Source organism: Equus caballus, chromosome 5 (assembly GCF_041296265.1).
Source record: "Equus caballus isolate H_3958 breed thoroughbred chromosome 5, TB-T2T, whole genome shotgun sequence".
In the NCBI taxonomy this organism is placed as follows: Eukaryota; Metazoa; Chordata; class Mammalia; order Perissodactyla; family Equidae; genus Equus; species Equus caballus.
In genome coordinates, this window is record NC_091688.1 from 55,059,833 (window position 1) to 55,085,827 (window position 25,995).

The 25,995-nt window shown below is 43.7% G+C and overlaps 1 protein-coding gene across 2 annotated transcripts in view; it reads left to right on the forward strand.

Annotated features, from left to right (window-relative positions):
• The window catches only part of NOTCH2 (notch receptor 2), a 153,775-nt gene extending 128,014 nt beyond the window's left edge, over window positions 1–25,761 (forward strand). For both annotated transcript variants that reach the window (XM_023642104.2, XM_070268447.1), the window contains exons 20-34: window positions 1,024–1,177; window positions 1,565–1,749; window positions 3,375–3,507; window positions 8,111–8,347; window positions 10,645–10,757; window positions 11,694–12,199; window positions 13,587–13,934; window positions 14,805–14,947; window positions 15,150–15,360; window positions 15,802–15,898; window positions 17,347–17,515; window positions 18,167–18,468; window positions 19,232–19,379; window positions 20,066–20,163; window positions 21,091–25,761. In XM_023642104.2, coding sequence (XP_023497872.1) covers window positions 1,024–1,177; window positions 1,565–1,749; window positions 3,375–3,507; window positions 8,111–8,347; window positions 10,645–10,757; window positions 11,694–12,199; window positions 13,587–13,934; window positions 14,805–14,947; window positions 15,150–15,360; window positions 15,802–15,898; window positions 17,347–17,515; window positions 18,167–18,468; window positions 19,232–19,379; window positions 20,066–20,163; window positions 21,091–22,479 — 4,233 coding nt within the window. In that variant the 3' untranslated portion in view covers window positions 22,480–25,761. The remainder of the gene's footprint in view (window positions 1–1,023; window positions 1,178–1,564; window positions 1,750–3,374; window positions 3,508–8,110; window positions 8,348–10,644; window positions 10,758–11,693; window positions 12,200–13,586; window positions 13,935–14,804; window positions 14,948–15,149; window positions 15,361–15,801; window positions 15,899–17,346; window positions 17,516–18,166; window positions 18,469–19,231; window positions 19,380–20,065; window positions 20,164–21,090) is intronic.
• Window positions 25,762–25,995: the final 234 nt, after the last annotated feature.

Below are 25,995 nucleotides of genomic sequence, written 5' to 3' on the forward strand. Positions count from 1 at the left end.
TTTTAAATTCAAATATGTATAAACGTACAGTTTCCTAGACTCTTAGGATGGAAGGACCCCTCAGAGCCACCTAGTCTAGCCTTTCATTTCATGGAAGAAGAAACTGAGTTCCAGAGGTACAAAGTAACTTTTCCAAGGTTGCATACCAAACAGCATTGTGTTTAATTTTATGCGACTTTGCCTCTTAAACAATAATAGAATAACAGAACTCCAAAGAATTTAGGAATAAATGGCCAAATTTAATCAGCCTTACAGGGTGCACTCCAATAAGGCTTCGGCTATATTGGATATCTGCATGTTAAACAGCTTTTTGCTGATTCTGAGGATCAGGAAGACATTTTTCATTGGGCTCCTGCTTATTCTCAGTGTGAGACTACAAGTGCTGGGGGAGCACTCTCCCATTCCCCCCAGCCCCTCCTTTCACAAACAGTCTGTGTGGCGAATGTGGCCCTCTTCTCCAGTGGGGCCAAGCCACCACATGTGAGTTATGGAGAAAGTGCTCATCTGCTTGCACTCTCTGCCTTGTGTTTTTCATGAGCTTGATTTTTCTTCCCTCAAAATAAGTTCTTCGACAGTGTTTAGGTTTGTTAATAGACTTTAAGTCCTTTTACCCATGTTCACTACAGACAGATTTGATCACGACCCAGGTGGATTCCTCACGTGGGATCAGCACAGGGAGTTATAGGCCTGTCCGACAGCTTGAACTCTTTCTTTCTAGCCCTGAGGGTGGCCAGATATCTTGACATAATCATGATACAGAGAATAACTTAAGCTATTAGGCTCCTTTAAATTCTTAAACCTCTGTGTAAGAACTTTTCAAATAGCAGAGCCAAGAGGATTAGACTATATAAGATGATTAGATTACCTGGGAGCACTGGATCTCATCTAAGGCTTGGATGAGAGCTTTTTTTTTTTTTTGATGAATTAGTGTGCTGCTTTCTTTTGATTTCATAGAATGCAGTGTAACTTAGTTTCTTCATTTCTGGATTTGGATGTTGATGTATGTGTATGCCTCTGTTTCAGACCCTGGTGAACCTTTGTAGTCGGTCTCCATGTAAAAACCAAGGTACTTGCATTCAGGAAAAAGCAGAGTCCCGGTGCCTGTGTCCGTCTGGATGGGCTGGTGCTTACTGTGACGTGCCCAATGTCTCCTGTGAGGTGGCGGCCGACCGCAGAGGTGAGCTCTGCCCGCGAAGGGTCATTCCCTGAAGTACTGACTGACCAGCGGCATTTGAGGGCACGAATTACCACTGTGGATGAGAGAGAAGGGCAGACAGTAGTGGATGGGCAAGACCCTGGAGAAAAAGGATCTGAGACAGAAGGTGATAGGGCAGAGGAATGGATTTAGAGATTCCAAAAAGAAATATATTCGAAATGAAACGAAGGCATATTCCACTTTCAGGGCTTGTCTCTTTTCAATACAAATCTGGTACTGAGGGTCGTGAACTAGATAAGAATAAAATTTGATGTGTCAACAGGCTTAGATTAGTTTGCATGTTAGTTGGTCTGAACCTGATGTGTTGTGTACTCTTCTGTGATGTTTCTTCCTCCACTGGGTTTCCAGGGGTACCCGTTGACCGCTTGTGTCAGCACTCAGGCATCTGTATCAGTGCTGGCAACTCGCATCACTGCCAGTGCCCTCTAGGCTACACAGGGAGCTACTGTGAGGAGCAGCTCAATGAGTGCTCGTCCAATCCCTGCCAGCACGGAGCCACCTGCAGCGACTTCATTGGCGGATACAGATGTGAGGTGAGTAGGATGAGTGGGCAGAAGTCAGAGACCTCCCAGAAGATGGTGCAACTATTGTGAACACTAGCATATTGAACTTAGCTGCTTATGTCTTATTTTTACAATTTATATATATATATATATATTTGTTCCAATCACCATTACAGTGTTTACTAATCACTGTTTCTTTCAGTCCCCCTGTACAATAAGTTAACATAGCTCCAGTCAGATATTTTTTAGAGGTCTAGAACTGCCTCATTTCCACAGGGTTGCCTCCAGGATTCAGAGCTAACATTTACTACCAGAATGCGTTTCACAGGCCCACCCAGACCAGTGGCACCTGTTACTTCCCTGAATAGCAGCTGAGATAGGAGAAGCCACTTTGAGGAATGTTCCTTTGACCTGTGTCATCTTTGTATATAGTCATTCATCAATCAACTAATGTTTGTTAGCCTGTTCCCTGTAGCCTCATACTAAGTGTTACATGTGTATATTTGGGGAAGTGTGTGTCTTTTAAGGAGCATGTCACTGTCTTCTTAATGTTTGGGCCGATAATGGTTAGAGCAAGATGTTAACAAAACACCAGAGATGAGAATTTGTTATCAATTCAAGTCACCAAGCAACACTGAGAAAAGCTCTGCTTCTCTATGTCTCATAAATGAGCCAAAGATGGCCTCTGTATTTTGTCCCCTAGGTTATTTATTTCTTCGCAGCAGGCTGAGGCCTGTTAGCTCAAAAGCTGCTGACACCAAACTCAAATGTTTACACATCCACTTGTTTTAAACATAGCCCTAATAAGCAGATTTTTAGCCATTTAGAGCCTGCCTGCTTTGTATATTCTGCAAAACTGTACCCCAAATCTGCTAGGCATAGATAAGATAAGCCCCAGGACATAAAAGACCCCAAGCCACTGCTGCCCTTCAGAGCTCTCTGGCCTGGCTGCTGAGTGACATCACCAAACATGTAAGCCCCCTCCCTGTGACCACTTTCCCCCCTGAGTTCACTTGCCTTCCTCTCCTCACCCTCCTCCCCGGCTCCAGACGACCTCATGCTGTGAGGGACTTCCCCCATATGCAGACCTGTCAAAGCATTGCCCAAATAAAGCCTTCATGGTCAATATCATCTTCCTTGCTCAGCCCTTGAACCCCTACATCTGCTATAGCCAGCTAGCCCACCTCCCCTGCCCTCAACCCTATCTCAACCATTTTCCCACTTATACATGTAGTGTCCTGAATCTGGAGATCAGTAAATGCAATGTCTTTACGACCATCTACACATACCATTTGACTGAGTCATAGGGTCTTCATCACATACAAAGGAATGCATATTTTAAAGATGGGAAAACCTGTACACAGGAGGCACAGAAGTTTTGCACAGGGGTCAGATCTGAAATATTCCTCAGAATGTTTAGTCCTTGCCTTCCCTTTAAAGTGGCTTTTTCAGCTGGAAGAGTTAAGTGCCTGTGAGCTGCAAGGTGCCCCTGCACAGGATGATGAGTGGGGCGTGTGGCGATGCCAGAGAAGCACACAAGAGCTGGATGGGCGTGGGGGAGAGGGTGGCAGTAACATTCCAGATATCATTTGTTCTCATGGTCTGTTTCCAACAACGCTCCAATATTTCTTATCCTTTTTGTTTGCTCCTGACAGTGTGTCCCAGGATATCAGGGTGTCAATTGTGAGTATGAAGTGGATGAGTGCCAGAATCAGCCATGCCAGAATGGAGGCACGTGTATCGACCTTGTGAACCATTTCAAGTGCTCCTGCCCACCAGGCACTCGGGGTATGAAGTCAGCCTCAGCTGTCCTCTGTCCAGGGCGTCTCTAATTCATAAATCCATTTTCAGTGTTGAGGGAGTTTTAAAAAATCAAGTGTTTAGTTCTGAATCCTGGTAATTCAAGCCATTTTATTCTCTCATCTCTTGCCTAACTCTGATGTTCTGACTTTTGTTCTCAGTTCTGTCTGGTTGTGTTGACATATTATGTTCCGTGAAACACAAAATGTGGAAATGATATAATGTTGCAACAAAATTTGCCTGGTTAGCAAGATTTCTTGGTACTTCAAGGGAAAACAGCTCAGTGGCCTTCTGCATAAATAATTCACATTTACCAGCTTATGTATTTTTTTAAGCATGCCAAGTCTTGCCTCCATAAGGTGGGAGAACAAATGAAATGAAAACATTTACCTATTTTCATAAGCCCAGGAGAGGAGACTGTTGGCCAAAGGCTGTAACTAAGAATTGCAGTAAGGCTGCATGACATGCAACCCTAGACTGTGGATGGTGGGGCCACCATACTACTATGGGCATTGCTCTGCTTCCAAACAACCTCAGGAAAGAGCTGGGAGTGTTGGTTGTTAGAGGAGATGTAGCTATATTGGTACCTGCTCTGAGCAGTCTGTGGAAAGAAATGTAAGAGGCCACCCACGGTGGTGGAAAATTCATTCTCAGTGTCAAGGAGAGTAGAATGTCAGGGAAGTAGTTATACCGTCGTAGACATTTGTCTCAGTGGATTTTGAGAATTTAGCTTACTTGAGTTCAGAATCTGACTAAAGCAAGATAGAAGAGTACCCCAGTAGCAGGCTAGTTATTGAGCAATGAGGTTAAAGGGGAAGAGAAAACTAAGCAGAAACAGCCTTCAAATATTTGAAGATTTGTCCTGTGAAAAGGAGAGTTGTTCTCTGCTCTAGAAATCAATAGTTGAAAGAAAAGTAGAAGTGAATTTCGTTTCATTATTAGTTTGTTCATGTGAATAACTGTACTGTTTAGGACAAGCTGCAATTTTAGTGGTAGCAAATTAGGCCTCAAATCTCAGTGGCTTGACAAACAACATCGTTTTTTGTTGTTGTTGTTACCCATAGTCTGAGTGTGTTGGGCTACCTCTCTCTGTGTTTTAGAAGTGTGATTTGAAGCTCTTGGCCTCTAAGGCCTCCACAGCAGGGGAAAAGAGACAGACTTGTAGGGTCATGTAGCACCTTTCACATCCTCTGTCTGGAAGTGACACCCTCACTATTGCTTATAGTATATATATTGACCGAAATTAGTAAAACGGTCTCAACCTGATCCAAGGGTGACTGGGAAATGTGGGAGAGCACATGGATTTTCATTGAACACTAAAATCTCTGCTATCCCATAAACTTTTTATTGATTATAGAGATATGGACCATCTCTAGATTGGTCTAGAATGGACCATCTCATAAAGCAACAAAATTTCTCTCTTCTGACCATTTGCTAAGGATGGTTTAAACAATGGTTTTGCTATTATTATTGACAGTCTTTTTCTTTCAGCACTTTAAACATGTCATCCCACTGCTTTTTGACTTCTGTGTCTTTTTAAATGAGAAATCAACTGTTAACCTTATTGAGGATCCCTTGTACATGATAGATTGCTTCTTTCCTGGTATTTTCAAAATTCTCTCTGTCTTTATCTTTTGACAGTTTGGTTATGATGTGTGTAGATGTGGATCACTTTGAGTTTTTCATACTTAGGATTCATTGAGTTATTATACTACGTGTGCTTGGTTACATATGTGGAGTGCTAGTTCTCTCTCCTGGCTTGACTTCTCTGGCCATTGGTGAACATTGGAGACTCTCAAGTCCCATGATCTCATGGTGAGAGTTAGCACAATGATTGTTTTTATTCCTGTTCTCCTGAACTTTGGATCTTGGTCTGGGCATGCCTCCAGTTCCCAGGTCAAGGGCTCACTATAACATTTCTGCCTTCCCTCCTACTTTGCTTCAGGCTGAGGGTGAGCTCCTTCTGACTGGATAAGTCTGTCGTTACTGCTGGTTCCATTCTGATGGGAGGATAAGGCGTCTATGTTAATTTGCTAGCAGACCTTAAATACCAAATATTCTATGAGAGTGGGAGCACATACTGATTTTGTTTATTTTTGCTTTCTTGTTTTTGATTTAGTTTGTAAATAGGTGATATATGCACATGGTCCAGAATTTTACACACACACACACTTGCACAAACACAAGTAGAAAAAGCGTACAGTGAAAAGTCTCCTTCCCACCCCTCTACTCCCGTACCTAGTTCTCTCTCCCACAAACAAGTAACCACCGCTTTTTTTTTATATCTTTCTAGAGTTTTTTTAATGTATCCTCCAGAGTTTCTTTATGTATATAGAAGCCAAATAGAAAGATTATTTTATTTACCCCAATTCTTACTCTGAAGATAGAATATTAAACACAGTCTTTTGCACTTGTTTTTTTAAAGTTAATTGGAGTTATTTTCATATCAAAATATAGAACTGCCTTAATTTGTTGTGGTCCTGCAGAATTCCCTTTTATGGGCATACAATATTTTACTTAACCAGTGCCCTAGTGATAGAAATTTGGGTAGTCCTGCATGTATATAAGTGTATTGTAGAATAAATTTTCAGAAATTCAATTGCTAGGTTAAAGAATATGTTTATTTGTAATTTTGATTGATATTGCTGAATTGCAATGTATGAGCATACTGGCTTCTCACTATGGATGAACATATTCTCATTTAAGAGTCATTTGGTTTTCCTTTTTCTATGGTTTTTCTGTTTATATCTTTGTCCTTTTTTTCCCATTACGTTGTTGTTCTTAATATTTTGCAGAGGTTAGCTGTCTATAATACAAAATGTAAATATATTCCCAATATATTGCTTTTTGCTTTTCTTTTTGGTGATTTTTTTAATGCAGAGCTTTTTATTTATTTTCTTTTTTATTTTTATTTTTTGTGTGAGTAAGATTGTCCCTGAGCTAACATCTGTTGCCAATTTTCCTCTTTTTGCTTGAGGAAGATTGTCAATGAGCTAACATCTGTGTCAGTCTTCCTCTGTTTTATGTGGGATGCCACCCCAGCATGGCTTGACAAGTGGTGTAGGTCTGCACCCAGAATCCAAACCTGCAAATCCCCAGCCGCTGAAGTGGAGCACACAAACTTAACCACTGGGCCAGGCCCCAGAGCTTTTTATTTTTAGTCAAGTTGAATTTATTAACCTTTTTAATGGCTTCTGGATTTTGAGTCCTAGTCAGCAACACCTTCCTCTCTAAGATTAGAAGGGAATTCTCCCATATTTTCTTCAAGTACTAGAATACTGAAGCACATTTTCCAGATGGCTACTGATTTTTCCCAACACAATTTACTGAATATTTGATCTTTGATAGAATAATTTGAACTGGCACTTTAATCAAATTCTAAATTCCCATGTGTATTTGAGTGTTTTTCTGGACTTTCTTTTTTGTTCTATTAATTTAGCAATACCACTCTGTTTTAATTATTATGGATCTTCTTTTTCCGGGTTTTCCAGGCTATGGGTATAGTTTATTTTTCCATACAATTTTAGAATCAGATTGTCTGTTAAAAAATTCTGTTGGTGTATTTTGTTGGGGTCACATTAAGTTGATAAATTTGTATAGAGAAAACTGACATCTTTCTGATGAGGAATCTACCTAACCAAATCATAGTGTCTTTTCATTTATTCAAATCTCCTTTTGTGCCTTTCAGGAATATTTTAAAGTTTTCATATAGGTGTAGTACATTTCTTATTAAGATCATTCCTATTTTATCTTTTGCTATTCCTATTGAAAATGAGGCCTTTTCTTACATTTTTCTTTTTCTTTTTTAATAGTCTTGCTTATATTAGTGTATGCTACAAATGCAAGTGGTAGGAATACAGAACTGTTTTCCTTTCTTTTGTAATTTTTTGAATTAATCATAGAATCATTTCTATAATAGTGATTGATTTCTTTAGCTTCTTAAAAATATTTACAGATATTCATACTAGATGGTGCATTTACATCTACAGTATATTGAATGAATTCTGTTGTAAATGGAATAAGCTTTGAGCTCTCAACAGGATATTTTCCCTCTATTTTTATTAAAAATAAGACACTAGTGCACTGCCACTATTTTACAGGAAAAAAACACAATGGATATAAAACTTAAAAAAATATATCACTCAAATTTAGTTCCAATTCTTACCAATATTTTTACGTATTTGTAATCTATGATTTCTTGTTATATTCTCTTTTCAACTGTTTTTATATTTTGAATTAAAATGGATAAATTAATGAAAAAGTGCTGAGTCTCTCTTGAGCTCTAGTGTTTTGTCTCTCGGTTGGGACAAACAGTACCAGCTGCTCCACAGGAGGTGGCTTCATTGGTTGTGTGAGAGAGTCCATGAGAAGCTCTACGCATATCCTTTCCTTTGCTCTTACTGGTCGCCAAGAGGATGGCAGCTGTCATGGATCAAGAGTGTGCTTTGCCCTGCCTGACCTAACAGGTCCCACCACAGACTGAGGAGTATAACCTGATTAATTGTGCAAGTGCCAACCAGGGTGGCTCTCCCTGCTGGAAAGCAGTGTTCCCAGGGTTGTCATAATGCTCTCTCTCCTCTCTTCCCTCCAGGCCTGCTTTGTGAAGACAACATTGACGACTGTGCTGGGGGTCCCCACTGTCTTCATGGTGGTCAGTGTGTGGATAGGATTGGGGGCTACAGTTGTCGCTGCTTGCCTGGCTTTGCCGGAGAGCGGTGTGAGGGGGACATCAATGAGTGCCTCTCCAGCCCCTGCAGCTCTGAGGGCAGCTTGGACTGCATACAGCTCATCAACGACTACCTGTGTGTCTGCCACAGGGCCTTCACCGGTGAGAGCCCCTCCAGCCTCTCCAGCCACTCTGCCTCCGAGGGGGCTTTCAGTGAGGAAGTGGGGCCCTGTATACACGTCCTAGACCCAAGTGAAGCTTTTCATTATATGTGAAAACCTAGACCAGCTTAATTCACGGGCCCAATTTTTTCTTACGTCTATGCTCCATGGATGTTATGATCAATCTCTACCTTTTCTTTTTCCTGAGAGACACTTTTTCTTTTGTTATACATTGATTGTATCATACTGGAGCAGAAATATAAAAAAAGAAATAGAATGCTGAGGGTAGTTGAGCAAAATAACATTTTTTAATTGTGGCAAAATACACACAACATAAAGTTTGCCATCTTGGCCATTTTAAAATATACTATTCAGTGGTAGTATGCACGTTCACATTGTTGTGCTACCATCACCACCATCCATCCACAGAACTCTTTTTATCTGAGCAAAATAGCATCTTGTTTTCAAGAAGCTTACATCTAACTCTGCCTTCTTTGGCATCTAGTGACTTGAGTTTCTGGGTAGTTGCTGCCACTGTGACCTTCTTTCCAACTCTGGGACCCAGAGAGACTTAGGATCTTCTAGGGTGTTTAAGGGGAGTAGGTCCAAATTTGGGTGTGTTAAATCAAAAATCAGTTGATGAGGGTCTGGACTTTCTCAGGCTTCTTTTTTTTCATCACAGATCATAACGATGACCAACTCCTGCTTCAGAGTAGGAGCTTTACCACGGGCGCTCACTAGTTACTTCTGGAGAAGGGCAGCTCGGTGACCTTTTGGGACTAAAATAGTTGTTTGTATCTAAATGTGGTAGTATCATCAGATGCTCAGATTAGAAATCTGTCTTGCGTTTCTGGGGTCATTCCAAATCTTATACTGTAGTAGTATTCCTTGGGAGTCAGATAATAGGTTGCAGTAGTCTACGAATAATTTGGCAAGTTGGACTCTGCTACATTCTGAGCCCATCTGCAAACTTCCTTCCTTCCAATTTTAAAGCTATGTTACCTTTAAGAATTTTGGAATTTTATAAAGATTGGAAGGGCTTTTGCAATATGGAAGATGCCTGGATGGAATATCAAAAGAGAAACAATCCATTATGAATATCATACCTATTGAGGCAGTGCTGGACAGAAAGAGTTTGAACAATCTGTCTACAGTCTCATATTAGCCACGATGTGCTTGGGAAGCCAGAGAGGCAAAGCTGGCTTCTGGTCCTTTCACTGCCTCAGAGGCTTCCTTTATCTGGAAACACTGACAAGTACTTACCAAGAAAGAGGGCACACATGAAGGAAGGAATGGAGACCACCTTGAAGTAGGGTCCCACAGCCAGGAAGTAGTGTTTGTGCATTTCCCATGTTTGTGAATGAAAAAAAAAATCCCTTGAGCTCCCTGATTGTAATTATTGTGGGATGCTGATGCTGAGATGAAGATCGAGGGACCGTTGGTCTCTGACCATGTGTCCATGTGATACCTGCTCTTGGTTAGGGGCTGCTGCTGTGCTTGGAAGAGACAAACATCTGTAACTCTTGCCTATTAATTCTGGTTGGCCAAAATTATTACTATTTTAATTTCCTTTTTCAAGCTGCCTCTTTCCTTCTAATTGACTATAAGCCAGATGAGGCCCATCTCCTGCTATGTGCCAAGAGGGCCCAGCTGTGCCTCCATGTCTCCCCCATGATTTCAGTTGCTTAATTTACTTTGTGTTGGAGCAGTGGCCTCTATATGCCTTCTATTTTAGAACTGTTTCTAGAGAAAATTAACTCTGGGAAAATTAAACTGTATTTTAAAGCAGTACCAGTCAGGTTACAGAAAGGCTAGAAAATGATTGAAAAGAGAAGTTACAGATGAAAATTTTCTGTAAGCTGTAAATCATCATTTAGATGTCTTGGCCTGGAGTAGCCTCTCCTATGAAGTAGATGATGTTAACAAAGTAGAGTGAAAGTTTTGCTAAGTGTTCTTTGACTTGTGAAAGGTAAAGTGCCTTAAAAAAACCTGAGGCATCATTTTTGGTGAGATTAGAGTCGTTTTTCACATCCATCCTGTTTGGGGATGTATGCCATGTGTCCTTATTGCATAGGTGAGAGAGATGAGGAACTGGCCTGAGCCAGTGATGGGTCAATCATGTGGAGATCCGGTCTGTGTTTCCTTCATCTTATGCTCACTTAGGCTGAGAACTGAACCCTCACACCTCTTGCTCCATCTCTAATCCTCTGGCTAGTTCACAATCCAGCAGTGTTCTGTTCGGTAGCTTGTAGTTCCTACTTCTGCCTTTTGAAACTCCTTTTCATCTTCTGCTTTGAGGTCGTCACTGTGAAACTTTCATCGATGTGTGTCCCCAGATGCCTTGCCTTAATGGAGGCACTTGTGCTGTGGCCAGCAACATGCCTGATGGTTTCATTTGTCGTTGTCCCCCGGTAAGTGCTGTGTTGCATGGTTAAGGAGCATGCTCTCTTTCACACAGTCTGTGACAAAGCTGAAATTAAACCTGGTTTTTTCAAGCTCCATGGGGAACTTTCTGGTTGGGGAGATTTCTTAATTTTATCTCTTTCAGAAGAAAGTGCTTAGGTTTTCCATGTAAAGCTGTTAAGATACTCCCAGAAACAGTGAGCTCCCTAATCTGTGACTGTCAGTCTTCAGAAGCACCAAGGAAAAACCACAACAAGTTGTGGAATGTTCCCTTGAAAACAGGACTACTGTCTGACTTCTGAGTCCTATGCTGGAGGGTGGTCTTGCTGCCCAGACTGGGGTAGAGTTGCTTACATTCCTTAGCAGCAACTATTTGGGAGCAAGATGTTTCTTAAACTAGAAGGAAGCCTAGTTTTAGCCACTTGCTGGCAAACTCTTTTGCCACTGCCAGAGGCTAAAACCTCCCTAGAGCAGAGATCACTATATGTGGGGAGATACCAAAAGGAAACATGTCCAGTGACCTTGGCCTGGGCTGATCAGGAAGTATAAGAATGAAATGACACAGGAAAGTTTTTTTAGATACCCAAACCTCCTGAAATGATATTTTCCCCCCTGTAAAGCCATTATATGACAGTTAGAGAAGGTGCTTATAGATACAATGTCACCTGACTCATCCCACCATGACCTGTGGACTTAGTTTCTAGAAGTGAGCTCCTAAAGGGAGAGAATTCTACATTCATCCCGTGGAATCTTCAGCCCTCACCTATAGGTTGACTTGAAGAAGTCTCTTCCTAGAACTTGGTCCAGGAGGCTACATGAGGATCTTAGCCAAGCATCCAGTCTTTCTCTCCCCAGGGGTGTGAGAGGGAAGGGATTAGGAGGGAAAACGGGTCATGCCCTCAAGAGTCGGTCCACCATCCTCATTTGTTCACTGATTTCCACAGGGATTCTCCGGGGCAAGATGCCAGAGCAGCTGTGGACAAGTGAAGTGTAGGAGAGGGGAGCAGTGTGTGCACACGGCCTCAGGACCCCGCTGCTTCTGCCCCAACCCCCAGGACTGCGAGTCCAGCTGTGCCAGTAACCCCTGCCAGCATGGGGGCAGCTGCTACCCTCAGCGCCAGCCTCCTTACTACTCGTGCCAGTGCTCTCCACCATTCTGGGGCAGCCGCTGTGAACTCTACACAGCCCCCACTAGCACCCCGCCTGACACCTGTCTGAGCCAGTATTGTGCTGACAAAGCTCGTGATGGCGTCTGCGATGAGGCCTGCAACAGCCACGCCTGCCAATGGGATGGGGGTGACTGTTCCCTCACTATGGAGAACCCCTGGGCCAACTGCTCCTCCCCACTTCCCTGCTGGGATTACATCAACAACCAATGTGATGAGCTGTGCAACACGGCTGAGTGCCTATTTGACAATTTTGAATGCCAGGGGAACAGCAAGACATGCAAGTAAGGGTCCACGGTCCCCAGAAGCTGAGGGAGACTGTCACTAACATACCTCAGTTTCTTGTTCTTACTCCTAACCACTCCAGTGCTTCAACCCAAGCTGCCTCTGCTTTTCAGACTGGTGCCCTGAAGGTCCTCTTCTTCCTGGTGTCAGCCTTGTCCCATCACACGCTACCCCGTGCTCTCCCTTGCTGACAGAGGTCCAGGAATGCTCATTGCACAACCACCCCCTCTCTGCCTATCTCTGCCTTCTCACCTGCTGCTCTCGTGACCTCCCAGGGGAAATAACTTTGGAAGTGGTGTTACCCACTCTCAGGCAGCCTCTCACATAACCTGCCTGCAGGATGGATGGAAAGGTCTGTACTCTCTCTGTTCACCCCATCCTTTCCCTAGGACTGGGTTCCCCATCTGGATTTATCAGGGAGCGTACACTAGATTAGGCCACTTAACCCTGCTGGTCTTCATTGTTGCAGTTATAGGGTGTTTTATGGTTTACATAGAAACTTTCCTTTTAGCCATCCCATTGAATTTAACCCTGATTAATTCTCAACAACCTTGCGAGGCATAGGTATTGTTAATAGTCTTTCACAGGTGAGGGAACTGAGACCTGGGATGTTAAAGGTCTTGCCAAAGCACATGAGCTATTCCTGACTCCTAATCTCTTCACTGAGCTAGTGTGGCAAGTTGAACCAAATCATGTCACTATCAAGGGGTGGGGGAGGAGAGGAGAGTGTAGATGAAATGGTTTGTGCATCATTTAGGTTTTGGGACTCAATTTCCTATTCTCAGTATTTGAAAGAGGCTGTACAAGTTAGATCTGGTATCCTGTATGAGACATACCCCTCACTGCCTACCTTCCATAGTTGGTATTCAGTTTTGATTGGGAAAGAAATGGGCCATAGTGACATGGCCCTCTGTATAGCAACTCTTGATGGTTCAAGGCTATGTGTCCAGTTTCTGGAAGAATCTTCTAGAGGCAGCTTATACTTCTGAAAGCCTCTTTGTTACCTCACAGGAGCAGTAGATACAAAAACAGAGGAAGTATGAACCAGGTTGATTTTTGTTTCAAATACACAGCTTTGTTTACAAATCTGACTTAACAAGATTACGAGCTGCCTGGGGCCCCATAAGCCTGTGTAGCATAGTGAGCTCAGTGCTGTTTCTCATTCGTGGAGCATTCACTGATGTTAAGTGGCATAGACTATACGTACTTATGATGTCAGGGATAGGCGATTCGGGGAAGGCTTCCCGGGGCATTTGGGACTTGATCTGGGCCACAGAGGACAGGTAGGAAAATCCACAGTAATTCCAAGTGGAAAACCAAATAGAGCTCCAGTCAAGTCTGAACTCCCTTCCTTGTTCTCTCCCTCCTCTGCCTCCACCTGCCTAGGTATGACAAATACTGTGCAGACCACTTCAAAGACAACCATTGTGACCAGGGATGCAACAGCGAGGAGTGTGGCTGGGATGGACTAGACTGTGCTGCTGACCAGCCAGAGAACCTGGCAGAGGGTACCCTGGTAATTGTCGTGCTGATGCCACCTGAACAACTACGTCAGGATGCCCGCAGCTTCTTGCGGGCACTGGGCACTCTGCTCCACACCAACCTGCGCATTAAGCGGGACTCCCAGGGGGGCCTCATGGTCTATCCCTATTATGGTGAGAAGTCAGCTGTTGTGAAGAAACCGAGGATGACACGCAGGTCCCTTCCTAGTGATGAAGAACAGGAGGTGGCTGGGTAGGTTTTTGGTTTCTGAATTTCTTCAAGCTTAATTTTATAAAGCTGAGCACTTTGATACACAGAAGTCATAACTGAACCTATAAAAATGCGTACCCCAAACAGAGCAGTGTATCAGGTCAAACAAACTGATTTTCACAGTACTTATGCTTAAGGCTCAAGGTTTGCCTTGATCTTGGGATCCTGAAGGGTGGGCTGGAGCAAGCAGGAGGCAGGATGTCTGGAAGCCCTCCTCAAATGCTAGAATCTCTGTCGTTTTTCCAGTGTTGCCTCAAATCCCTTTAGTAGTGACTCCTCCTTTGTACTAATCATTGCCCTCTTTTCAAGGCCCTTCATTTGTAATATAATTCTCTTTGATGAGGGTAATAATCTCCAATTGTTTTGTCATTCATACCCCACTATTTGTTGGTATATCCCGCAACTTTCAACTCTATAGCTAGCTGAGATAGGGATGCAGAAACAAAGGAGAATAAGAACCAAAAGTATGGGGGGGTATATTTTTAGAGTAGCACTATGTGCTGCTGAGTACCTAGGAAGGGGTGAAAGACCACCACCCAACCAGGAGAGCACCGAAGTCCAGCGCTACCCAGTTTTCTCACCTTGTCCTGTGTGCCTGAGTCAGAAGGCTTAGACTCACCCAGACCAAAGCAGGTGAGACATCGCCTGAGTGGGAAGTAGTGTTTAGGATCTGAAGGGACAATATCTTAATTTCTGAGATCTTTCTGGAGGCAGCATCACAGAGATGGAAAGCGTGATGCTCAAGGTGAGGAAGGAAGGATCACATAACCCTTTCTGACTCAGCTTGCTTGACTGGCACCTTCTGTTTTACTTAGCATTTCCCTTTTTCCTCTTTCCCTTGGCATTTCACAGCTCTAAGGTATTTCTGGAAATTGACAACCGGCAGTGTGTTCAAGATTCAGACCAGTGCTTCAAGAACACAGATGCAGCAGCAGCTCTTCTGGCTTCTCATGCCATCCAGGGGACCCTGTCGTACCCTCTTGTGTCTGTCGTCAGTGAGTGGCACTGGTCTTAAGGGGAAAGTATGGGGGTGAAAGGCATCACTTGGGGGCAAAGAGAAAACATCACACTTTTCAATGTGCAGTTCTCTATTTTTCAGGGCTGGTGAGGTCAAAGCTACCCTCTAAATGAATTTGATGCGAATATTGAAAGGTCGATATTTTGTTCAGCGCTTTCCCTGTCTCTCCGCCCTTTCAGGTGAATCCTTGACTCCAAAACGCACTCAGCTTCTCTATCTACTTGCTGTTGCTGTTGTCATCATCCTGTTTATTATCCTGCTGGGGGTTATCATGGCAAAACGAAAGCGTAAGCATGGCTCCCTCTGGCTGCCTGAAGGTTTCACCCTTCGCCGAGACTCCAGCAATCACAAGCGTCGTGAGCCAGTGGGACAGGATGCCGTGGGGCTGAAGTAAGAGGGTTTGCCAACAAGCTACTGTCACAGTGGTAATGAGCAGGGATAAATCGAAAAGCAGGTCTTGTTGAATCATGTTTCTAAATTCTGAGCTCTGGCCATACCACATTATCACACTTGACCATGATTCTGAATGTCTACTGAGTGACTATGAAATAATAGTCTGGATGCTTCTATTCTATATATATTATTGCAGTGATGCTCAGCTTCTGTGTTGAGGCACACTTTTGTTGTGAGCTCTTGATCATTGGGAAAGGAAAGGATATTTTCTCAGGCGATGGGATGTAAGATACTGCCCATCCTTTGTAGGCCAAGGCGCCTGAAAGTCTGAGTATAGCCACGAGAGTGTGTCATGGTGGAAGAAGTTGAAAACCATTCTATTAGTTTGTAACATAATCTCTGCTTTTATTTTTCCCCTTCATAATTCTGTCATATCAGGAATCTCTCAGTGCAAGTCTCAGAGGCTAACCTAATTGGTTCCGGAACAAGTGAACATTGGGTCGATGATGAAGGGCCACAGCCAAAGAAAGCCAAGGTAAGCTGGCCATGGTAGAACCACCACTGTCAGCCATTAGCTGATCACATTTCAATTTGTGTCCTTTGGTATCTAGAGTGTCCCGGAAGGGAGAAAAGGGTGATAGTCTTTGTATGTTGCTTAGGCAATGACCATCCCAGGGTGTCATGAAAGGCAGGAATCTTTAGGTCGTTGATGGCCTTAGGTTACCTGTGTATGTTTTTCAATAAGAACTCTTTAAAAATAATGAAACAAACATGCTTCCTTCCTCAAGTGTCATGCTGATGGTAGTCGAATAAGGACTGATGTGTGTAAATAGCATTTCTTCATGGCTAGCTCTCTCCCTTATCGTTTCTGGACACTTTTCCTTCTGGAAGGGAAGGTGGAATTAAACAGGGAAAGAAAGCCAGTGACCATTGAGTTTGGAGGCTCTGCATCTTGAGCCCAGGAAACTAAAGCCATATGGAAGTCAGAAGTAGATTGGGCTGAAGCTGATGTGAAAAAGGAGACCATCCTTCTATCCATAGCTCTACATGGCTGGGATATGCATGTATCCCATAGATATTCTAGATTAGCTACAGAAATGAATGCTTGAAGAATGCAGGCATGTAGTACAGCATGATGGTTAGGACATTGCTTTAGTTATAATCAGAACTGGATTCTAAAACACTGCTACTTGGTAGCTACCAAATTACTTAATCTCTTTTTACTTAATTATCCGTATCTGTAAAATAGGGACAATAATAATTCTTTCCCCTGTGAGTTGTGAGGATTAAACACAATGATACATGTAAAGCGCCTTACCTATTTTCTGTCACATACTAAATATTCAATGAAGGCTAGTTGCTTTTTAAATTATAATAATAATTATCGTTCAACAAATATTTCCTGAGTGCTTGCTATGTGCTGGGCAACCTCGAACGAGTCTTGTTCCATATTCTCACGAACCTTGCGGTCTAGAGGTAGAGACTTCCATGTAGTGCCTTGGTAGCACTTAATACATAGTCAGTTAAATAGAGGTAGGCAGAGTGTGCTTTTTAGGACCAAAAAGAGGAATTAAAGTCTAATTTGTATTTGAAAAGTAGGTAAGAGTTAATCAAACAAAGAATTGGGAGAGACCATGGCAGGCAGAGGAACAACAGAGGCAAAAGCCCAGAAGCAAGAAAATGGTGCTTCGGGGTTCTATAGGTAGCATATTAGGTAGGTAATATAGGTGACATGTTAGGGCTGCAGCCTAGAGTTTGAGATGGGCGGTTGGGAGAGTTGGACAGATGATGCAGGTGAGGTAAATAGGAACCATATCACGAGGGCAGTGGGAAGCAGATGCAGTTAATAATCTGGAGGGGTAGAGTAGGAGGAGAGAGAAAGCTGGGGGGAGATTAGAAGTGGTGGGAGGCTCTGGACTAGGTCCTTGTCTGCAGTTCCTGGTGGTGGGCCAGATTGATAGGAGAGTTGTTTTCCCCTCTCAGGCTGAAGATGAGGCTTTACTCTCAGAAGAAGATGACCCCATTGATCGACGTCCATGGACACAGCAGCACCTTGAAGCTGCAGATATCCGTAGGACACCATCGTTGGCTCTCACTCCCCCGCAGGCAGAGCAGGAGGTGGATGTGCTGGACGTGAATGTCCGTGGCCCAGGTCAGCACCTGCAAGCTTCCCCTTTTCACTAGGGCATGCCTGCCCTTGGTTCTGCAGTGTTGTCCTTGTGTTGACCCCACTTAATGATATGCCCTCTGCCAATGTCACAGATTCTAAATCAGCATGAAGAAACGAATGCTTAAAGAATAGAGGCATGCAGAAATTATTAATTTACCTGAGAGGAAAGGGGAGGATTTCACATTGCTTCACATACAGCATGCTTGAGAACAGGCTGATTATATGGGATAGATTTTACTAGGATAGAAAGATAATATCCCCAATCAGAAGGCTAGAGAATTAGTTTAGTTGACACCTGAGTGCATATAGTTCTGTTAATATTGGATATTTCAAATTGTTGTCCAATTCAAAATAACATAGCACTTAGAAACTTGAAGAGAAAAGCTTGTTTACTTAGAAAAGATCCCCCAGCTTAAAATGACTCTTACTTTCCCTTTACTCTTTACAGAAGGGACAATATCAGAGGAAAAGTAGGTGCCAAATGTAAAATGAATTGCCAATTAGGAACCACAGGGATTTTTTTCCCCCATAAGAAGAACTTTACTCAAATTGAACTTTTCCAACAATAGAGTTAATTGAACATTAATGTCCTTCTCCTCTTTGAATACTTTTTGGAATTTTCCTTTCCTGTAGATGGGTGCACTCCACTGATGCTGGCTTCTCTCCGAGGAGGCAGCTCAGATATGAGTGATGAAGATGAAGATGCAGAGGACTCTTCTGCCAACATCATCACAGACTTGGTCTACCAGGGTGCCAGCCTCCAGGCCCAGACAGACCGGACTGGTGAGATGGCCCTGCACCTTGCAGCCCGCTACTCAAGAGCTGATGCTGCCAAGCGTCTGCTGGATGCAGGTGCAGATGCCAATGCCCAGGACAACATGGGCCGCTGCCCTCTCCATGCTGCAGTGGCAGCTGATGCACAAGGTGTCTTCCAGGTAAAGAACATGAGAAGAGTTGGTTCCTTTTGGATCTATAATGTTTTATCTTTGTTAAGACACTTAATATCCCATTATATTTGTTCAATAATTCTTTGAGAGAATAAGGCAGTTAGTAGAGTCATGCTTGCTAGACGGAAAAGCAGGAAAAGTGAGGCAGGCAAACTGACTTAACTCTGTACAGCCAGATAGTGATAGAACCAACAGCAGATAACACAAGTCTTCTGATTCTTAATCACTGTTCTTTTCGATGTGCAAAATGCCTCCCAAATGAATGGATCAGATAGGAGTCTTACCTGTTATAAAGCCTTTGACTAGTGCCAGCTTCTCTCTGTAAATTTATCTGACCATATGGGCTTCCAGCTGCTCCTTGGTGGTTTTCTTGACGTGAGTTCACAGTGTACTCCTTGAGGCCCTTTTATTTTACCCTTACGAGGAAATTGAAAGTATTCTGAATCAGCTTAAACTAACGCCATAATTGAAATTATGGTGTTTTCCCACACCTCCTTCTTTCTTTAGAAAGTAGAAATACATCACTTTACATGAGCCATTGTCTCTTGAGCATCCATTTATTTGTACTTTCATTCAACAAATATTTATTGATTGACCATGGTAGAATTTTGGGCACAAAGATAACGAGACATTCCGTCCCTTCCAGGCACTTACAGTGTAGCTTCAGCTCTGATGCTTTTGTTTCTTTTCTTAGCTTCATGATTTTCCTTAATCCAGGTGACTCTGTTTTCTGTACGTTCTCCTCTTCTAGATTCTGATCCGCAACCGAGTAACTGATCTAGATGCTAGGATGAATGATGGTACCACACCCCTGATCCTGGCTGCCCGCCTGGCTGTGGAGGGAATGGTGGCAGAACTGATCAACTGCCAAGCAGATGTGAATGCAGTGGATGACCATGGTAGGGACAAAAGGCAGGGATTCAAATTCTCCCCTGAAAAGCATGCCTCTAAGGAGGAAAATTGTTACACGATCCTTAAAGAACTGTCTCAGATCTGAATCCACTGAAGATTAATTCATTAATTCTTCCTTTTCGACATATTGAGTTCAGAGAACTGGACCAGTGGGAAGTCCATAGATGAAGATGGGAAGGGATCTTTAGTGAGGGTTCTTGGTCCTCAAAGCAGGTCTGTGAAAGGTAGATCGCATAGATTTCCTGTGTAGATTCCCAGCGATACCACTCTTGATACGAGGACTTATGAGAGCTGACTTCACTCGGGGGGTTGTCGGAGATCCTGAATACACAGTCTGACATGTAATAAATAAATAGGTTGTTGTCTTCAGTGTGTGATTGGTAGATCCTCCAATGGTCGATTCTGCCATGTGGAGGATGTGGGTACCGTAGACAAGTGGTCCTTTACACAGAGGTTTTCTGAAGGCCAGCCAGCCTGTAGAAGTATTTCTAGAACAGAGGAACAAGAAGATAACACTTAGGTTTTTCCTATGGGCCTTCACAGAGAACTGGCTTTCTGTTGCTCTTTGGGAAGTTTAAGGTTTTCTTGTATAAGTTATGATGTTTCCTTCTACTAGGAGTAGCTCACGTCCTTCTAAACTCTTGTCTGCTTATAAAAATGTTCTTCCTTGCAGGAAAATCTGCTCTTCACTGGGCAGCTGCTGTCAATAATGTGGAGGCGACCCTTTTGCTGTTGAAAAATGGGGCCAACCGAGACATGCAGGACAACAAGGTACAGTCTGGGCTCTGAGCTGGAGGGCAGGCATGGCAGCGCCTCAGATTAGAAGGCCTTCCCTTTTGTCCTGTAGCTCCTCCTGTGATATGTGTAGACAAAGATGAAGGCAGGTTGGAAAGGAAGTTGGTCCAGAGAGCTTGAGGAAGGGTGTTGGGCTTCTCCAGAGCAGTGTCAGGATGGAGCCCTCTGTCTGCTCAGCACTCAGTCTCAACCGGGCTGTGCTGTAAATAACTGGCGTGGCCTTCTCCGCCTCTCTTTTCTCTGACATTTCTCTTCTCCTGCTCTCAGTTCCGTCCACACTCACTTCCTTTTCTCCTGTGTGTTTTCATTTTTTCCCACTGCTCTTTTCTCTCCTGTTGGACACCATGATGTTTTCCTCTTTACTTTTCTTCCTGAGTTTTATGTCAGGCTTCCCCTCTCTCACTCATCTTATCTTGTCTCATTTATTTCGTCTGTTCCCTTATTTTAGTTCTTTCTTGAACACGTTTTATCTCTTCTTCTTTTTATTTTCCCTTATTTTTGCCATTTCTCTACATGCTCTAGGTTCTTCCCCTCCTACCTGTCTTATTTCTAACTCTTTTTCCTCTTAAAACCCTATTTCGGTGAGCTCAGTGCTCTTTTAAGTGACTCTCTGGCCCAGTGGCATGTTTAATTTCATACATTCCCCATTAAGGTGATAACATCCTCAATGAGGGAAAATTGATTGTTGAGGAGGTGCGAAATCATCTTACTCTTTTGTATATAAAATGCAGATATCCATTCAGTACATGGGTAGATATACAATTTATCTGTGGTATTAAAATTTCATGTGGGAGGGAGTTAGGAAAAAAATGTCTAAGGGAATGATAATAACAAAAAGATTGAGAAACTGCTGTATTCTCAAGAACGTTATTAAAATGTGCTCTATCTGGGCCTTTTCTGCAGGAAGAGACACCTCTGTTTCTTGCTGCCCGGGAGGGGAGCTATGAAGCAGCCAAGATTCTCTTAGACCATTTTGCCAATCGGGACATCACAGACCATATGGATCGTCTTCCTCGGGATGTGGCTCGGGACCGCATGCACCATGACATTGTCCGCCTCCTGGACGAGTACAATGTGACACCAAGCCCTCCAGGCACTGTGCTGACTTCTGCTCTTTCACCTGTCATCTGTGGGCCCAACAGATCTTTCCTCAGTCTGAAGCACACCCCAATGGGCAAGAAGCCTAGACGGCCCAATGCCAAGAGTGCCATGCCCACTAGCCTCCCTAACCTTGCCAAGGAGACCAAGGATGCCAAGGGTAGTAGGAGGAAGAAGTCTCTGAGTGATAAGGGCCAGCTCTCTGAGAGCTCAGTGACTTTATCCCCTGTTGATTCCCTAGAATCTCCTCACACATATGTTTCTGACACCACATCCTCTCCAATGATTACATCTCCTGGAATCTTACAGGCTTCACCCAACCCTATGTTGGCCACTGCTGCACCCCCTGCCCCAGTTCATGCGCAGCATGCACTCTCTTTCTCTAACCTTCATGAGATGCAGCCTTTGTCTCATGGGGCCAGCACTGTGCTGCCCTCAGTGAGCCAGCTGCTGTCCCACCACCACATTGTTCCCCCAGGCAATGGCAGTGCAGGGAGCTTGGGTAGGCTACATCCAGTCACTGTGCCAGCAGATTGGATGAACCGCATGGAGATGAATGAGACCCAGTACAATGAGATGTTTGGTATGGTCCTGGCTCCAGCTGAGGGCACCCACCCTGGCATAGCTCCCCAGAGCAGGCCACCTGAAGGGAAGCATATAACTACCCCTCGGGAGCCCTTGCCCCCCATTGTGACTTTCCAGCTAATCCCCAAAGGCAGTATTGCCCAGCCAGCTGGGGCTCCCCAGCCTCAGTCCAACTGCCCTCCTGCTGTTGCAGGCCCCCTGCCCACCATGTACCAGATTCCAGAAATGGCTCGTTTGCCCAGTGTGGCATTCCCCACTGCCATGATGCCCCAGCAGGATGGGCAGGTTGCTCAAACCATTCTGCCAGCCTATCATCCTTTTCCAGCCTCTGTGGGCAAGTATCCCACACCCCCTTCACAGCATAGTTATGCTTCCTCGAATGCTGCTGAGCGAACACCCAGTCACAGTGGTCACCTCCAGGGTGAACATCCCTACCTGACACCATCCCCAGAATCTCCTGACCAGTGGTCAAGTTCATCACCCCACTCTGCTTCTGACTGGTCAGATGTGACCACCAGCCCTACTCCTGGGGGTGCTGGAGCAGGTCAGCGGGGACCTGGGACACATATGTCTGAGCCACCACGCAGCAACATGCAGGTTTACGCATGAAAAAGTCTGCCTCCAGTTTAGGGACAGAACTGCCTATTGTAAATGCTGCTGAGGAACAAATGAAGGTCATCCGGGAGAGAAATGAAGAAATCTCTGGAACCAGCCTCTGGAGGCAGAAGAGAGGAGATGCTCTTACCTTTTAGATAATGCAAGGGAAGCAATTTTATCAGCTTCACTGGCTATATGCAGAGTTTTGTAGGGGAGAGACATGGCTCCTTCTAGTCTCTTGCCCATCAAGCCAAGTTCATGGAAATGCAAGATGAATACAAGACTTGGGACCATGTTTACTCTCTTCTATTTGGAGACTAGGATGGATGGATGCCTGTTGTAGCCCAGACAGTCTTGCAGCTTAGACTGCATTTTAAGCCCTGGGGGCTTCTGCCATATCCATGAGAAGATTCTATAGTAGAGTCCTACTGGGAACTGTGCCCTGGAATTCTGCCTGAGTTGAGTTATCTCATCTTCTCATCCTTGGAAATTCTTTTGACTTCATTTGGTGCTTTAATTTTTGCACCTTTCTATGGTTGTAGCCACACCAGCATGTTCTAGGGCAAGACCTTTGTGCTTTTACTCATTCCTGCTCTGGAAAGCAACTTCAGCCTCCTTTTTCCCCTCCTCCTTTCCCAGTGCCCCTAGGAGTCTCACAGGGTTTACTTTGGTTATGGTTCTCAGCATAAACCTTTCAGGTATGTTTCTTTAGAAAATGGACCTATTATACTCTCCTACATAATAGGACTCCCAGAAGAAGAAGGGAGCAAAATATATTTCTTCGAACCCATTTTGGGGACAGGAGACCCCTTCAAGAGGCTGCACCTTAATTCTCTTGCCTGCATGTGGGGCTTCATATAAACCTTACTAGAAAGAAGGATAAAAATTGGTTGTTTTCCATTTGTGGGCCTAGTCAGGGTGACATCTTTTCCTTGGCACCATAGGTACTGTGACCTCCTTACAAAAACAAACAGACAGACAAAGGTTTGGAATGTTGGAATGACCCAGAGATAAGCTAACTCATGCAAGAAGTGGTTACCCACTGACAGGTCCCCCCCTTCCCTTCCTGCCAAGCATTCCATTGACTGCCAGCATGAAGCACATTTGTTCCCAGAGCTTAGAACCCTCGGCCTGCTTCACTCACTCATCCAGCAGGTGAAGCTAGTCCTAGCTGTTGAGCTTTTCCTTCCATCTATCTCCACAGAAGAAAATGTCTGAGACGATATTCCCTTGCCATTTAGAACTGAACCTTCCTCAGCTCAAGGGACCCCATGACAGTCGCCCTCCCTTCATCAGGTGATCACTGTCTCTACTTCTTGATTCTCTTTCTGATCAAAGGCCTGTTTACCAGTCTTCCCTCCACATTGTATGGTCTGAGTTACTGGTACACCCAGTAGGTTCTCACCGCACACATGGATTTTCTATGTTCAAGTGCAGGAAATAGAAAGTTGGCCTCGTTCTCTAGGGTCCAAGCCAGCCCTATAAGAAGGTTGGAAAGGGAGGAACTATGAGGCAGCCTTTGCTATTTTTTGCTACCTTTTCTTTTCCTTTGAAGCAGTCATGACACTGCTGTTTAGGCAATTAACAAAGACACTTATCAGGACACTTCCCTTTCCTAGTGTCACCTTCTAGATGATAATGGACAATTTCAGACTCACCGTCTTTCTCATCCTCAGGTTCAGATTGTGATTGCATCTCACCTGAGTCTCCTCTCTGTATCTGTGATCTTGGTAACTGCCTTGACCCTCTGTCAAGGGCAGAAGCATTCCAGTCATCACTAGAAATAGGAGGAGAATAGCTTTCTTCCTCTTCTCCCTGAGTCTGCTGATAATTGGTCCTGTGGTCACACTGTCACTTCTCCCTGTGCTATGATGTCATGAAACCTGGAAAATTAGTTCTGCCGGGCCCTTTTGTAGATATTAATAGTTAAATTCCCTACTCTGTTTTGGTTTGAATGATAGTCTTCATTCCCATTGGCTGGGAGTGTTTCTCAGTGCTTCTCACTTACCTGATTTATCTGTCTATGGCCCTATATGGAAACCCTGTGTGTCTGTTAGCATGGCAGTCTACAAATGGTTTTTTGTCTTGCCCAAGTTCATTTAACCAACAAAAATAATTAGTTCTGCCCTGACGTAAGCAGATTGTTCATTCTGTGTTTTATTCTCTCACATGGCAGCTCCAGCAGCCCCTTTCATGGTGTATGACATTTTATCATTCTAAATGGTGATTCTCTATCCTTGGACCCATTTGTCAATTCACAGATGGGGAGAACCTATCTGCATGGACCACTGTGGACCCCACCACATCTGACCCTCTCTGTCATCCTGTTCCAGCCCCACATCCTGAAAGTATCAGCCTCTAATCCAGCAGCTTGGATCGTTTATAGCCTCTCCCCTCCCTGAGCTCAATGTAGGCCTAACTTGCTTGCTTCTCCTTCTTGGGATCCTTGGGTTTTGGGGAAGGGAATGTGAAAGCTGCCATTACAGACAACAGGCTTCAGTGATGAGAAGGAAGACACTGCCTTTCGAGCATTTATCAATCTCCTACATTTTAAGAGCCCTTGAGTGTATAGAATCTAATAAAAGAGAAGGTAAGACGGAGAATCACTTTCTCATTTGGGTTCAGAATTGGAGACTAGGTTTTTATGGAACACATCTTTTATGCCGTCTATAGGTCATCCCCCCCCATTTTTGGTTTATTTTTATTTTTATAAGTTTTTTCCTTTGACTCCTGTCTGTCTGGGGGATAGATGTTTTGTTTAATTGTTTGTTTTTTCTGTTTTGTGTTAAGCATCGTTTTCTGACTTACATGATGGTGAGCGAGGGAGAGGTTTGAGGGAAAGGGAGACTGAGAGTTAAAGATTTTAATGTAAGCAATCAGCTAAGATGCTCAAGTCCATTATGTCATCCTTTATTAAATTTGCTAGTTCACAATTCTTGCATAGAAAAGAACCAAATCTGTAATGTTTCGTTGGCAGATGGTTTGGGGATTTTGGCCTTAACCAGTACGTTGAATGTATGATGACTGAGAGGACACGTTGATGTGCCCTGAGACTCCCACTCGTAACTGTCTGGTACTATGGTTCCTTCCTTGTGTACATTTCCCTTAAAAGTGATATTATATCTGTTTGTATGAAAAACCCAGTAACCAATAAAATGACTGCGTATTCCTAACTATACATAGTAAGGAAAACGCACACTTTGTTTTTACTTTCAAAGTTTCATTCTAAAAGTAGTTAAGATGAAATTTATATGAAAGCATTTTTATCACAAAATAAAAAAGGTTACATGTCAAGTTCAGTGGCACTGCAGTTTTTATTTTCCTTTCCTGTATCCCCGGTCTCACAATGATCTAGCTCATGGGGTCGTGATTTGCTGAGAGAGAAAGCATTTTCTTTTCACTCTGAATCCCACAAAGCCTAGCACTAGGCTTCTTTTTTTCTTTCTCCAGTTGGGTCATTAATAAATGCTTTTGAGGAAAAAGCTTTTGTCAGATAGGAAGCATTGCAGGACTGAGTCACTTCTCTGT